The sequence below is a fragment of the Opisthocomus hoazin genome, chromosome 7 (genome assembly GCF_030867145.1).
Source record: "Opisthocomus hoazin isolate bOpiHoa1 chromosome 7, bOpiHoa1.hap1, whole genome shotgun sequence".
Taxonomy (NCBI): Eukaryota; Metazoa; Chordata; class Aves; order Opisthocomiformes; family Opisthocomidae; genus Opisthocomus; species Opisthocomus hoazin.
The window spans coordinates 57,643,287-57,659,592 of NC_134420.1; the positions used below are offsets into that span (position 1 = coordinate 57,643,287).

At 41.0% G+C, this 16,306-nt stretch overlaps 1 protein-coding gene across 3 annotated transcripts; it reads right to left on the reverse strand.

Annotated features, from left to right (window-relative positions):
• Positions 1 to 1,037: 1,037 nt before the first annotated feature.
• LOC142358784 (alpha-1-antitrypsin-like) lies at positions 1,038 to 5,091 on the reverse strand. 3 transcript variants are annotated; one of them, XM_075426328.1, is made up of 5 exons: positions 4,985 to 5,091; positions 3,565 to 4,254; positions 2,787 to 3,057; positions 2,056 to 2,203; positions 1,038 to 1,319 (listed from the first exon to the last, which is right to left on the reverse strand). In XM_075426328.1, exons 2-5 carry the CDS (start codon positions 4,235 to 4,237, stop codon positions 1,113 to 1,115), a joined length of 1,299 nt encoding a protein of 432 aa, XP_075282443.1. In that variant the 5' UTR covers positions 4,238 to 4,254; positions 4,985 to 5,091; the 3' UTR covers positions 1,038 to 1,112. The 3 variants fall into 3 exon arrangements, with proteins under 3 accessions (XP_075282443.1, XP_075282444.1, XP_075282442.1); XM_075426329.1 differs by having other exon boundaries at positions 3,565 to 4,250; positions 4,985 to 5,081; XM_075426327.1 differs by lacking the exon at positions 4,985 to 5,091 and having other exon boundaries at positions 3,565 to 4,297.
• Between the last annotated feature and the right edge of the window lie 11,215 nt (positions 5,092 to 16,306).

The window sequence follows — 16,306 nt, forward strand, 5'->3', positions numbered from 1 at the left end:
ATACAATGACAGGAAGTTAGACTCATGAAACCTTAAGTGAAAAGGCACAAAACTCAATTCACAATATACTTTTACTCTGTAACAGTAATCCACTGTTAATATTTAGAAAGGTGACTTCTCAAATATTACCTGCATTTTGTATGTGTGTCTATGACAGTTTAAAGCAGATTAACAGTCCCTAGGAAAGTTCTGCTGTTCCTACTGAGGAAATACAAACTCTCTGAAGTTATAATTTTTCTTCCCTCTTTTTTGCCACAGTCTGACAAGTCTAGCAGAAAAGTATGACAGTGAAGGTGTTTCAGTAAGAGAAAAGAGTGACAATAAATCCATAAAAAGGAAACAGATGCTGTGTCATGGACTGCTCCACCATACTTTTATCTCAGGGCATTGGCAATAAAAGCTATATTAGCAAGATAAAACAGAAAGTCTTTCTTCTGGTTGGCTTCCTTCTTAGTAAAATAAACATGTTCTGTGAAGCAAAAATAACCTTTTGTCTTCATGAGGAGGACTTCTGCTGAGGAGGAGATGGAGAGAGGCAGGCTAAAACAGCTGCACTCATCAACCCTTTCCACTGGTGTGTCCTCCAGTGTCCCTGTCACTGATCCTGCAGCTTCACATCATACTTGGTTAAAACCCGAAGAAATTAGTGGAAGTTTACTCTAGTGTTAAGGAAATCTGCATTTAAGTCTAGTTATCAAAGATTAGTGTATTAAACAGACAGGACTTATACCTCCCATGTCCTTTTCTCTGTCTCCCTTCTCCTGCTTTCCTGTACACACACTGTGAGCATAGAGCAATAGCTACATCATCCAGAGGTTTTACACCTCTGAAATACCCCGCAGGAGCACGTCAGGAAAGGTTTCTTACAAAAGCGGTGAAAAGTGACTTGTATTTCATTAATGCTACAAGCTATACTCAGCTGTAGACTAGGGGGAAATATCAGTGACTTTTGGACAAGGAAAAATAGCTTTCGTGTTTGAAGGGATTACAGTGTGTATAAGGATAATGGTTGAAAGACAAGCACTGGTACACAGTGGTAAGTACACATAAATGTTTTACTGGATCACAGAAATTCAGCCAACAATGTGCATAAGTGCGTGTCATCTGGTCAATCAGTCATTTTTCAAAGGGTTTATGATTTTCCCTATGAAGAGGACGGTGCGGGTGTATTTATCCAGAATCACCACGAGAAAAGGCCTGTTGAATCTGACTCGAGGCGAATGAGGAAAATCGCCAGATCTCCAGGTAACCTCCTTCACTGTGGCCCCTGCCGCTTCAGTGCCGTTCTCATGAACATTTAGCACAGCTCTGTGGATCACCTGCAATGACACAAAACAAAACAACCTCCAGCCGACAACCTGGGAAGAGGAGAGCAGCCTGCCACCCTCCTCGCTCTTGCTCAAGAGAGCCCTGCCCGGGGTGCAACCCGTCAGCACCAGCCTCTGGGAAGGTCATCACCAGCTGCTCCCCTTCCCACCGCAGCACAATCAGCCATCAGACCGCTCCTGCTAGCCTCCTTCCCTGAGTGCGTGGAGAGTAACCCTCGAGCAGCAGGCAGCCAAAGAGCGCTCAAGATGACTGATGGCAAGAAACTCTGGAAGCAAAGAAACCTGGTAATTTGGCCTAGTCTTAGTTTTGTATATGGCAGCTTCATGTATTATTGTGAATTTACCATATCATCTAGCTGAAAAAAATAACTTTTTGAGAGCACTGGAAGGGCAGGAAGAACAGCCTTTTGCCCTCTATAGGCAGAATTAGAGGAAATTTTACCAAAGCTAATGTGCTACCTTTAGATAATTTTGCTTAGTAGCCAAAAGAACATTTAATTATATGTATGTTTTTTCCTCATCCTCAAACCGTGTATGTATAACCCCTTGTAAGCATGTTTGGCTTCAGGTTTAGGAATGATAGGGCTTGCTTTGCCTCCAGACTGGCAGCTGTTGATGACGGAGTGATGCTACCGAGAGACTGTGATAAGATTTTCATGGAATATTAATGTCAGGTTCCTGGGAAGAGACAAATCCTGTGGTCACTTTGTTTCACATGCTGACTTACTTTTGAAACCATCAGTCCAGGCTGCTCAGTAATCCCTGACAGATCAGCTTGTTCAGTGAACAGATCAATCATACCCACTTGTTTGACTATTCTTTTCACATCATAGGTACCAGAAATAGAAAATCTGGGAACGTGCAGATGTATTTTTCTGTAACAAATAAGAAAGAACCCATGTTATCCACTGACTCTACAGTGGGGTTCCAGGAGTGGGGTGAAAGACACAACTATACCAGCTCTGTTTAAAACAGAGCTGCTACTGCCAGGTAGCAAGTTTTTTTAAAAAAATCATAGCTAGCTGTCCTAAGATTGTTCGAATACACAACAGGGCCTGGGCAATCACAGAAATAACTGCAGTAATGGTAATATAACTTCCTTTTTTACACAGAATGCCCTCAACACCCTAACACCCAAGATGTCAGAAATAGCTGCTCCATTGTAGTTTCACAAAGCCCATATGAAAAAAGAGTCTGTTAACTTCATCACAGGGCTAAGCAACTTATGGTTGAGCCAGGAACTTAACCCAAGATGGATCCCGAGTTCAATGGCCTATTTGTTCACTATCCACAGCTCTTTTTCATTTTCCAGCTGAGAAAAGGGAAGTCCTGCACAGAGAAGGACCATTAAGTGAATAGAGTTCAGTAAAATAACCTGGACTTTCATATTTTGTCTTGGTGAGATAAACACTACTAGTCTACAGCATGGTCACCTCTCACCTTCACAAAAACACTTACTTGTCTTGGAGGAACTTTTCCCATTTAGATACAGTCCTTTTCAAGAGAGCATCTTCCACCTGCTTCATCTTTCCTTTGTCAGGCAACACAAATAATGCTGCAGCGTTTCCATTGTAAGGTATCTGAACCAGCCAACAGGACAGCTCTTCATCAAAGTAATTTCTGTAGTAACCCTTTCGATACATCATGTCAACTTTTACAGACGTTTTCTGATCCACAAAAAAATCCTCCTGTTTTGTATATGAAGTACTGAAGGGTTTCTCCCAATGGGCTTATGACAAAAAAGAGAAAAAGAAAAACAAAAAAAATAAAACAGTGGCATACAAACAGGAATGGTCACAGTGAATAGAACAGGCTCTAGTCTCACAGCCTTCCTTTGATTAGAACAAATATGTTTTTAAAGTTACTGCACACTCGGGTGTTAGAGCATAGTAGCTCTTTTTTTATTTTCAAGTGCTTGAAGACAAGTAAAGACAGATAATACTGAAAATACAATCTTTTACTAGAGCGTGAGTCTGTCATCACATCAAAAAATTTACCAAACTCAGCAAAGATATTTGTTAAAAAAATCCAGTCTTTCACTCAACAAGGTGAGGACACAAACATTTATACTGACAACAAATACAGGTGATTTTATAGGAATATTTTCAAGATAATGAACATGGTTTCCTCCATTTAAAATATTTAAACTACAGTTTTTTTTCTCTTCTGTTTTCATTGCCTGTACTAAGCAGTAAGCATCTGAGTTACAACCTTTGCACCCTTTGATAGTTCTTACCTTTAAAGAAGACATAGTTAACAAGAACCATTGCAGTGAGAGGATCAAGGTTTTCCACCAGTTTAACAATTTTCCCATTTGTCTTTTCCTCAATATAACTGTTGATCTGATTCTCAGCACCAGAAGAGTTGTTAAAATCAGTAGAAAACACTTCGGATTCATAAAAGCTTTTGACATCATCCAAGAACTTCTGTAGTGGTTTTAGTGTCTCTTCTATAAAAAGGGCATTGCCCAGACTCAGCTGGAGCTCACTGTCTGAACGGTTCAGCATGTGGAGGAGTTGACAAAATCCTTCATGTATTTCCTGCTCCTGAAACTTTTTCAGGTTAAAGGCAAGCCCTTCCAGAATTTGCATTAGCGTCGCCGACTTGGCAGCGAGTGCCAGCATTGCAAAGGAAGCAGAGATGCTTATGGGTGAAAAGAAAATATTTTGATCAGTTGCTTCGGATGTGACCAGTTTGTAAAATGAAAACGCAAAGTCAGCATTGCTGGGCACTAGTTTGAAAAAAGTTTTGTTCTTAACTGGATAAACTCCTTCCCTGTTGGAACTGCGTCCTGGGTAATATGTTCCTTTAGGTTCTTCCTGCTTATTGTGGTAACGAGGATGCTGATGACACTGGGCAACAGTATGCAAACCAGACAGCAATAAACACAAGGAGAAGGTGGGCTTCATTTTCTTGTTAACTCTTTCTGGAAAAGAGATAAGCATACAAAACATGACATGGAAATTAATGTCTTCGTGCTGTGTTCTCCAGTCAAGTAAAATGAGGGTCTCAGAACACACCTGTTCTCCAAAATCCCTCACTGTTATATTTCACATTCGTGATGCATGCCGGTGATCCCCAGAAAGAATATGTCTCCTGATAACCTATTTCTATAACCAAATACTCTCTCAAAAGAGGTAATTTTGACCATACTAACTTGTAAAAAAGAGTAAAATTGAATTTTTAAAAATTTGCACATGACTGGAAGCTTATGACTTTTTCCGCAGAGTAACAAGTGGCAGTGGTTTTTGAACTCTGTACTGCAGGATGACTACTGCAGCCCTGTTAGTCTTCCTTAATTTATCAGATAGTTAGAGAATTAAATCCGTGTTAAACAAAAATGTGATATAAACAGAGATCCTACTGTCTAGGACTAAAATTACAAAATGCTTTCACAGTTTCTTCACAGATAAAATATCGGGTCACAAGCAAAGTCTCCATAGGGTTCTCTATTGTTTCCAAAACAATTTTTTATTTCATTAAGTATCTTCTTCACTAGCAGCCAGTTCTTGCTGGCTTTTGGCATGTTTTGATTTTTTGCAGGTACCAGGTATTCCCCTTTGTTTACACATAAAAGGTGCCCTACCCAGAAAACCACATAATCCCCCAATATGGAAAGTCCAGATGATCCAAGGGAAGATTAAAAGAGTACTTACAGTGCTACAAAAAGGATCCTGCTGTGTCCATCTGGTCTTGTCGGCTCCTTCTTCTCTTTGGTACCATTGAACAGGATTAAGAAGAGCACCCCCGTTAATCATTAATTAGTGCAAATAAAAATTGCCAGCAAGGATGCACAGCAAGCAGCAGTGACACTAGATATTCTGGACAGTTTGTTCAACTCAAACACAAGCTGATAGTGCTGGGTGGTGGGGCTGCAGACAAAAGGGACTATATCTTTTGCTGCTTCCATGCTTGTGGATTGACACGAGGAGCCTGCTGCTGTGGGTATCTGCAGAAGAGCCATACCTGCTGTGGCTGGAGCCAAATGCTGTAATTTCACGTGCAGGCCACTGCTTGCCTGGGTCTGGCCGCAGGGGTTGAAGCTTCCAGCACAGCTCCCCAGGGAGCACAGCCTCCCTGCCAGACCCTCCCTCTTAGCTTGGTCCCAGGGGACTGATAAATGGGGCAGGGACACTGCCAGAGTCATTAGCTATCTGTCAGGATTTCAAACCAGGGTTTGGATTTAGAAAGCCCTTCTGCCTTATTGTATACCTCAGTCATAACCTTTGACACCACGTTTAATGTTTTAAGGGCTTTTCTTAAGGGGAGCAGACTGTATGGGACTGGTGAACACTCTCAAGGTTTCTTCAGTGTGTAACATGTGACATTGCTAGCCTACTGACATATTTCCAGTCAATGCAGCTGTTGGTCATTGTCTTTGGCTCGGTATTTGGGGGGTTGATGAAGAGTTTTTCCCCTGACTTTTTAGGAAACACAACAAACCCACCACCACTAAGAAACAACACTTACAAAGGACCGTTCCAGAGACTCACTGCAGAGACATGTGGCCAGTGAATATCTTGTTTCCTGAAGCTAGTCTTCTGTTGTCATATGCAACTGAAATGGACCCTGCAGCACACAGAACAGGCTGCCAGTTCACCTTTCAGCCAGCACTAAAGAAGACATGCTGGCAACACTGGGTGATATCCAGGGTATTCATGATATATGGACAGATCACTCGAGGACCAACTAAGGCAGGAGAATGTTTTTCTAACAGAGATGGCTGTGCCTGTGGAATTCCTCTCCATTGTGTAGAACAGTTTTGAAGTGAGCGTAGTATCCATAACCCATAAATCACTGACCCATTGCCCAGTAACTACAAGTGGATAGTGAGCTGTCAAAAAAATAGCCAGCAATCCATGTGGTCACTAGCCTATTACAGCTTATAAAGTAGTGAACATAATTTACAAGATGGAAAACAGGAACTTGAGTATTTCCAGTCTAGCAAGCTCTGAGAACTCATACCAATATTCTTAAATCTTCATCAATGCAGATCAGTTTGTCTATTAGCAGTGAGGCAGAAAGGAGATACATGGAGGGATGGCCTGAAGGATGACTCCTTCTTAAGTGGAGATGCATGCAAGGACGTAGATAGCAATACAGATATTCTTAGCGCATACTGGCACTGCAATAAAGTTGAGCTTTTCAGCCTGTAGCCCAAGTTCAGGACCTGTAAGCGAACTCTGAAAGGCAATCAAGAAACAAAAGCCAGCATGTGTTCCCTTGGATTCATTCCTCCCACCATTGCATTTATCCTTGGAGCACCAAAACAAATCTGTTCCCAATAAGACCGTGCGTGAGAATGTCAGGTATGCAATTTAAGGAGGATCTTTAAACTCTGCTATGCAGATGATGATGCTTATCCATACCCAGTTTTCCATCAGGGGAAACACCTTGGCCAGGCACCAGAGCTGAGAGGGAGGATGCAGGGCCTGCTGCAAATGCTCCCCTGCCATAACCAAAGCTGCAGCGAAGAAATGGTTCCAGCTCTGTGGATTAAGCATCCGTATTACAGAGCGGAGGAAGGAAAAGTGGGGATGACAGCTGGCAGGCAAATGCCTGTAGAAGGTGATGAGGAGGAAAGAGAAGTTAGGTGTTAGTGCAAGGGAGCCATCTAGAATACATCCAGTCCCAGAAGTGAGACGAGACACCAGGACTTCTAAGTGTCTCTACAGCTGTGTCGTTAAATAGCTGTCAAAACATGTCATTCCTATTCCCATTATTACAGCTATTTTTATTACATCAAGGCTGGACAGTATTAATTCTGGTATTTCCTAAAGACAGAATATTTGGCCTTACAATCCCAACACTCTGCTAATGTCCTTCTGTGGGATATAACAGACAGTTTCGTTCCCTCAGTCTCAATCTGCTACCAGAACCTAACACTTGCAAGGAAATGCTGTGGTATATTCTACCTTTAAAGAAAAACATAGAGTCAAAGTTCTTTCTAGTTTGCTCCTTATTGCTTGTTTTCTTCACTTTCTAACCAAAGGTATATTTATCAGCCTCAGAGATTCTGGAAGCTGTGTCTGTTTCAAGCTACCTTCTGATGCTATATAAACTCACATAAAGCAGAGTATGTTTACGTTGCTTGCAACATGCAAATGTGCAAAAGCACATTTATTGTGGTCTATAGCTTAGATGGCATCATGAGACTGTGATTTACAGCTTGACTACATTAAGGGTTAGCAATTCAGTGATACCACGTTGTCCAGCAAGTAGCTAATCCATCCAGAGGACTTCCTTTTCCAGATTCCACTATGCCAAAAAACTATGTATATAAAAGATAATGCAAATAATGCCTTCGTTAGCCTCTAAGAAAACCAACACATATTCCTTTCTGTTTTCTGGGGCTGCTTGTCTTTATAGCTTTACATTTTATTTCCTTTTGTTATGTATTTTTCTACCTTGCCAAGATATTAGAGGGAGAGAGGAAAAAAAATTCCCTGCTCATCAAAAATTTCAATGTGATGGAAAAACAGAGTGTACTTTCTCAGCAGTTAAACTTTGAGTTTTCAATATTTACAACTCATACACAGTTTCCTAGAATGGCACTAATTGGTCCTATTAAGAATATGTTTTGAAGGACCAACTTAGAAGATGCTTCTCATTTTCCATTAACTCTAGCCTCCATTTTAGTGCACATTTCTCCATCAGGGAATCCAGATGTGCTTATTCCTTCATGCAGGGTTTGCTACATCTGCCTTGAAGAAATTAATTCTTCATGTACAAATATTGATAACTGAATTTTCAATATAAAAGTTAAGGAAAAGTGAAAACAAGATCTATTGTTAATGCAAAAGGATTTCCTTGTGTGGATGTGGCCTGCTCGTGTGTTCGCTTCATTACTTACTGCTGAGCCATATTTAGCAGAATGACATCTACTGGGTGTTATCAAATAAAAACTTCAAGAGGAACGCAGTGTAAATGATGAAGACAGATACCTTTTTTTTTTTTGGACTATAATGGTGAAGAATTTCACTGTCTTCTCAGGAAAGAGGATTGGTATAGTTGAGAGCCTGTGCCAGGAGGGAGAACTGCTATACTGTCCAGCGAAGAGCAGTGGCCTGGTCAACACACACATCCTGCTCTGCAAGCTCCCAAGGGTCTGGCTCCTGAGCAGGAGCCCCAAGCTATGTCACATGTCAAAATGCCCCATATGGGGTGTTCAGCACCTCGGGTGGGAGCACACTGGTGAGGAGCTGCATTTAGGAGTCTGCAGGAAACATGGTAAAGCAAACTGTACCCTCAATTTCAAACCAAGGCTTTTGTTCCGTGGCTGTCTCGTATGGCTATGTGGTCAAACAGCAAAACAGAGCAGAGCACACCGTTTTCTTTTTGAACTCAGCAGTACTAATCTTTTGTTTACTAACCTAGTGACTGGAGCACTTGATCGCTTGATCAGCATACAATACCCTGAAGTCTTACAAACTGTTCAACCTGAGAGAATCAGACCCAAATCATCCTCCTGGCAGGCTAATAGCTCATCTTCAGGCTGCAAGAGGCTGATGAGAAAGTGAAGGGAAGAACAATGCCCTCCTTCCTTCTGAGGTTTAAAAATCATATAAAATACAAAAGCTACTTATGTGAGATGTGTAGATAATTGCATGTGGATAATTGCGTGTGTTTTTGTCTACCTGTGAAAGACACGTAATATTTATGTATGTAAATACACACACACCTATAGGTGTTTGTAGTACTGGAGAAAGATCAGCTAGTATGATGTGTTAACCTGATAATGCAGGCATAAGCCTGGGAGATAGGAAACTTCGGTTCCTCTCCAAGAGCTATTCAAGTAGAGGAAGAAACCAAGGCCCTAGGAATTGTTTCTGAAAGTGATACCTGATTGCACAAGATGTGCAAGTGTTATTCATTCTAGTCATATGAGTAGCGTGTGAGTAGTTCTGCTAAAGATCATCATTATCTTTGCTAAATCAGAACCTGTGGCAATAACAAACATGCTATGATATGAATTGAAAAAAAAAAGAAATGCTATCTCAAACTAATTGTGATGTTTTGTCAACACAACAATAATTTCAAACACTTTCAAGTGCTTTGAAGATTTGCACATTTACCAGATCTTATATGCAGAAATTCCCACAATCTTTTAAACAAATTTTTCCTAAAAGCTAGTAAAAATCAGATGTTTTTCCATCCTGATAGGAAGTGATGTAAAAATATTTTAAGTTTATTTACCAAGATTTTGTTGAAAAACATGAAAAACAATGTTAAGTGCAAATGAAAGGGAAAAAAAAATGTTAAAAGTGAGGCAATGAAATAAGTTGATTAGGCTTTAAACATCCAGGCTAAGAGACATTAACTGTTTCATCAATACAGAATATGCCTTTAGCTATCAGTAACTTATTATTTTTTTTTAGTGAGATGTAGACTCCTTCCAGTAAGCGCGGTGAGGTCGACACTGTCTTCACCTGATCTTGAAGTATTATGATGATTTAGTATCCAACTCCTCTGTAGGCAAACATTTATCATTGACTATTATAATTTATCAAAATATTATCATTGACTTCAGCAGTGTCCAGCTAATAAACTGGCCTGAAGAAATTAATGAGACATTAAAAATCCGAGTCTATCCCTCTGTTCTGTTCTAATGCAGATGAAGAGCACAATGTCAATGCATAGTACAGACGCACATCACACATGAAGTTTTCATGGTACAAACACTCACGAACTCTTTTTTTTGTCAAACTGCACTCAAGAAAAAAAAGCCCAAGAAACCTAAAACTGACTCAGAGGAAACACAGTGGCCCTCACTACACTCTGATAGAGACAAGACAAAGAATAATATTTAACAAACTGTTCCGTAATCAGTGGAGTTAATAAAGCCTAGTCCCCTAAGGATTTATATCTTTCCTCACTACAATAACCGTAGCTTTACTCCACGGCCCCCAGGATGACTCCTATCAGGCAGGACAGCAGGGCTGGGGCTGGGGCTGGGGCTAAGGCTAGGGCTAGGGCTGGGGCTGAGGCTCCCTGCCACACACTCATCACCTGCTGCTGCCAGCAGAATTCAAAGCAGCTAAGTTCTGCCTGCCTTCCTCACAGCAGGCACAAACCTGGATTTCACCGATTTTCACGGAGTAGCATAACGATTTTTCAATCTCCTACCTCTGTGTTAAGCCTGACTGAAATTTGCAATGTTATGGAGGGTCGCAAAGAGAGGGCAAGTGGTTACAAACACAGAAATTTTATGCTATTTCCTTTGGAAACCAAGCCGGTTCTTTTATTTTCTTTGTGTTTGAGGTTATATGAGTCACACTTTCTCAGTTTTCACAGTTTGTGTGACTCCATTTCTCACTAGCTATCATGAATATTTTCATTATCCTTACATTTGCTTATGAAAAAAAGTCAATATATTATGTATTACCTTTCAATAATGATGCCTCTCCATTTTAATCATCATTAGCTTTTCTCATATGTCCTCTCCAGGAACTGCTTGTAGACAGTTTAGCACTGGCTCAAGTGATTTATCAGTACAAGATGGATGAAGAACAGGTTTGGTAAAGAGTAAAACTGTTTTATAACATTTGATAACAAGACTGCATGTTCCAGGTCACTATATATTTCATTTGAGATCCCATGTCTTTTGTTAATAGGTATCATTGGAAGCAGACAATTTAAAAATCAGTTTCTAAAAGCCTAACATTCCTGAGTCTCAGCTTTACTCTAGTTCCCTGCTAAAACCTATAGAAGAACTGTGACAAAATTGGTTGGAGTGAATATCCAGTTAGCAAATCCAGCAAGCCCATGTAAAAGCATGGGATATAAAAGGCATTTGCTTAGTTGAAGCAATGCTGACTGGGAAGAATCATGATCTAGAATCCACCTTCATAAAGCAGACAGGCTATACCTCCGTATGTAATCAGGCTGGAGCAGAGCAGCCCATCAGTCCTTCAAACTTAAACTATTCTCTAAGTCAGAGACTTTGAGCCTTAAACTAGACTCCTGCAGAAGCAGTTTGGAAAGGTTTCTTCAAGGGTGGACAGTGAATTACAGACCAGGAGAATTATGAAATTACGCAGCCTTGAAATTTTGTTCATTGTATGCTTTGGACTGAAAGTGGTTTGCTTACCAAAGAAATGCAGCTGACCTAAGTTTCCACTGCTTTACACTCAGTACAAAACTACAGTTATGGGTAGATTGCACTAAGCATTCACTTTTCCCAAGCAGAAATATGTTTCTAAGATAGAAGGCACCTACTGAAAAGTTAGATTTATCTCGGGCTAGTGCAGATGTAATGGGAGAAGGATGCAACACATTACTTTCTGCAGCCTGTAACAGACAGTCTGTCCATTGCACCTGGGCAAACACAGGTCTTTTCCAAACTTTCCTCCTGTATTAGCCCACATCTTCCCTCAATATGAAAAGCCTGAGGTTGGCAGAGAGGGTTGAGAGCTCAAGAACTTTTAGTCAGTCTCCTTAGGCCGGGACTGAACACTGTCAACCAGAAAGTGCTCTCAGCCCAGGTCTGTCATGTAGGGGAACACCAGGAGGAGGTGCATGAGGAAGAAGTACAAGTTCCTTCACCCTCCTCTATCTTCACAGCTTTTTAAACACAAAACTCCATCCCTTCTTCCCTGTGTCAAAAAAAGCATCTCCACTCCACTGAGAGATGCACATAGGGTGGAGGATCCCCTTACTCTCGCCTGTAAGTTCCCATTCCCAGACCCTTCCCCACTGCCTGTCTGCCCCCAACCAGATGCCCTGCCTTTGCACCCAGGTCCTGCCCTTCCTCTCTCACCAGTGATCCAGGCTCCAGAAAGAAGGATTCCTTAGCAGTGGTTACTCTTGTGAAACATATAATAGAATAGAAAAACAAAATATTAAATATTTACCCAGAAAGTTTATGGATTATAGACTGGTTTGTGAACGAAGACATGCCTTTAAAAAAACGCCTTATTGATCATCTGGAATTTGTCTGTGTCGAGAACACAAGGAACAAATACTGGGCTGGTACACCTTTGGGGTTGCAGGATCACCCTGCAATGTGTCACTCCGCATGCACTCTCTGCTGTTCACAGAACCACCTTTTTTTATTAGCTTTAAACCTCTCTCCTACATGCTTCATATTATGATCTGTAGCTCTGTCATTAGATGTGGTAATGGCAAACATTGTCTCCACTCATCCAATCTGTGCCAGAAAGAAATTTTGCCTGCTTTGTGCCAAGTTGTCTCTTTTCCCAGCTGAAGATCTGTCACCTCAAACAGGAGCTGTTCCAGACCTTTGATTAACCTTACCACCCTTTTCGAAAGGTTTTCAAGTTCTCATTTATCCTGTCTGTTATTACAGGATCAGAATTACATGCTCTAATCCACATGTGGATGATCCAGAGATTTAAACAGTGGCACGACGTTCATATCTTATCTGCTCTTTTTTCTTTCCCAATAATTTCTAATATTTAATTTGCCTCCTCCCCCACTATTGAGCTGATCTGTATATGAACTACCTACCATAACACCAAACCCTTACTCCTGAGTGACAGCAGTCAGTTCAAGTACAGCATTGCACTGATCCAGCAGCTAAAACTTAACATGAAAATCAAAATACCCACTGACACAGCAACGGGAAACCAGAAAACTACAGTTCTTTCTGGCTTCAAATGAGACAGAACTTGTCATGTTCATTCCTTGTTTTTACCAGAAGATGGTGGCACAGAGCTCCTTTTCCTGCAATCCTCAGAATTTGAGGCTCCATACTTAAAAGTTCTACCTGCAGAAAGCAGTTGAGCAGAATCACACTGAAAGCATGGCTTCTTGCAAGGATCTTACTGCTCGTAACTAGTATACTGAAATGATTACATTTTAGCAGCAGAATTTGCCCTACAGACCTTCTTCTCTCGGTGTGAAGGAACCCTTCTTACGCAAACAACTTATAGAGTGACAAGTTCATCACAGAATTATAGTTCTTATTGCAGAGTGAACTTGCCTACACAGAGAAACTTCTCAGCATTACTATTTAAATTTGAATGGATGCCTTACAGTATTTACCTTTCTGTTGCAGGCATAACCTTAAACAAGCACTAAGAAAATCCCTTATGCAGATATTTTGGAATTACACTTGAAGTTTTTTGCTCCCAAAGCCAGATGGAAAGTGTTAGGGCTAAACTTTGCAAAGTGTTATCATTTGTTATTATATAATAGGTTAATATTGTTGGCGATAGTGAAGAAGCAGAAGGCAGATCAGCTAGCTGAATTAATATATCCAATAAAATGAAGTTTATGATATTATTCCATTGCTCATATCCCTTTTGTTAAACAAGTCTTTGATGCTGTAAGCTTTTGAGCTGTTGAGGGTTCTGACAGGTCACTGAGATGGTTTAATGCAACGATTCTCTTCCCAGTTTCAACAGAGGCAAAAGAAGAGACAATGTGGTTGCCCTTAGCCTCTGCAGCTTGCATTCTGGCAGGTCAGCCTAATCCCATTTGCATCAATGGCTGACACTAGCACACCTCTGCGAGACACTTCGGTATTCATGCTGTAACTACACAGACTTTCTTTCATGACTGCTGCACCACCTTTCTCACCCTGTCAACCTAGAAGCGGCTGGAAGGGCTGGAGCGTATTTGCCTCTATTTGATGTCTCTTCTCAGTCACCCTTGACACAAGTGTGACTACGTCAAGACTGTGACACATAGCACAATTGACAGGCATGGGCATGAGGTAGTAATCTCGGGCTGGAGCAGCTGGGGCCCAAGATGTCATAAAATTTCATCCCGAAGATTTATCAGAGGGACAGAGCTCAGACTTGAAAGATACCAGATATAGGAATAGAAAATAAATTCAAGTTGTACGTTCCAGTATCTGTCCCTTGAATATGCAAGGTATGGTATGACTTTTTTGACGGCTAAAGAATCCACATGTGTGTGAACAGCAAATTTAAGTGAGGTCTAGGCATATGCTCTCTTTTGCATTCATTTGCATTTTGAGACCTCTTTTTCATTTCATCTTTCATCTGCTCTGTGCACAGATGTTTTCTCTTGCTCTGTGTTTCTTTCCTGGCTGCAACCAAAGTTCTTATGACGACTACAACACTTAGTGAATTACCTTATCCTATGTTGTTTTTTCCTTTCAAACATTTTCCTTCAACAGAGCATCTTCCATGGGGTCTGTGCTTCCTACGTGACACATAGTAAACAATTATTATTAAGAAAAACAAATTAACTTTTCCTTAATAAGATATGTGCACAAATCAGGCAATGCCTTCTTCAGACCTTCCATAGGAGCATCACATTGCTGTTAACAGAAGTTTTCCAACCACAAAGGATACATTCTTGTTTAGTAAAGTAATAACTCTTCAGTATTTTGTTTCCAGATGGCTACGGAAAAGAAACTGAATGCAATCAAAATTAAGAGAAATAAAGGCTCATTTGTATAAATCAGGCTAATTCACTTCTAATAAATCCATCTCCAGGGGTAGGATTGAACCAAAAATCTACTTTCATCATGGAAATTCTCTGTTGCAAGAAGCCAGCAAAGCCATTTGCAGCAACATCAATGCTGAGCTGAGTTTGAGTAACCAGGGTATTAATCATACTCAAGGACATCTACATGAAACAAATTAATTATATTGTTTTCTTTGAAACTGTTAGGCTGAGAAAAGTACAATTACCAAGTTATTTAAAAATTGATTCTCGGTTATACCTGGGACTGGGAACCTAATAAAGGATATTTCCAGATCAGTCTTTGCTGGCTAACAGTTTGCAGGGAATGAATGTTACCATACATGTGCTCAGTTTAAATCTAATGAAAGCAGCCCCAACAGGAAATGTTGGATGGGTGGGTAATATTTAGAGGATGAGTCACATGACTCGGCAGTACATAGCCCATGGTGGTCTTCATGCTCCTTTCCCTCTTGAGAGTTTGCACTCATTCTAGCTCCCACTGCAGTGAATATTTAGACTTCTCAGTGAAATAATTGCATTTAATAATGTTCATGATTCTCTTGCACTTTTTTCCTGCTGGGAAACCCTAGCGTGTCTGTGCTTTGGAGACAAGACTCGAATGCTAGATTAGGGAGCAACACTGCTATCAGGTTTTTATACCACCAAAGGGTACCTAGATTCATGTCAAAGATGAGCTGGGTTGTGAGACACTGAGACTGCCCTGTAGCTGCCATACAGGTACTCCTTGTTCTCAGAATCCACGGTCAAAAACCACCCTGAGCAGGAACTATCATAACCATCTGGTTTTTAGGAGATTAGTGATGGTCTGCTGGAAATAAATGTGAGTACAAGGAAAAAACCTGCTGCTTTTGTTGTACTGAATCTAGTGACGCAATTAGAATAGAGTTGGCTTACATCTGGGTGAATTCTCATTTCCTTGAAGCAGAAGTGTTGATCAAGAGCTGAACAGGTGACATAGCTGTGGGCGGAGGGCTGGTGTGCCCATTCAAGGGCAAGTCCTCCAGATACCAGGGTTGAGGCTCAGATCGCGTAGCTGGGAATGAGAAAGTCCAAAATATTGGTAGCATAGGAATAGCAAGGCTTATGTGACTAACTGGTGTTTCTGTGATTACCTGACTGCTTTGTGCCTTTTGGCACTGAGTCAGCTCCTTTCCTTACTGACGAAAGGTAAAATGCATTGGATATGTACCACATTAGTCCTGAAATCCCACCGCTTCCTGGTTCGTGACAACATACTAGATGGACTCTTCTACAGGGCAAAGCAAACAGAGCTTTACTGACACAAGCAATCCCATCAGCAAACAGAGCCCCAGTGGACCATAAACAAGGCCAGATAGAACAAACTTACTGTCTTCCACATGGCTCAGAAGCTGCCAGGAGAGCTCTGGCACTCAGGTCTGCTTGGACACAGCTAGGCTACCTTGCAGGGACCCAGACCAGTGGGTCCATCTTCCCTCACAAGGGTTCTCAGCAGAGATATGCTCTCCTTAGGTAAGTCCTTTTCCTCAGCTTCCTGTAAGCATGTGAGGTTAGGCCTAACAGACCCATAACATCTC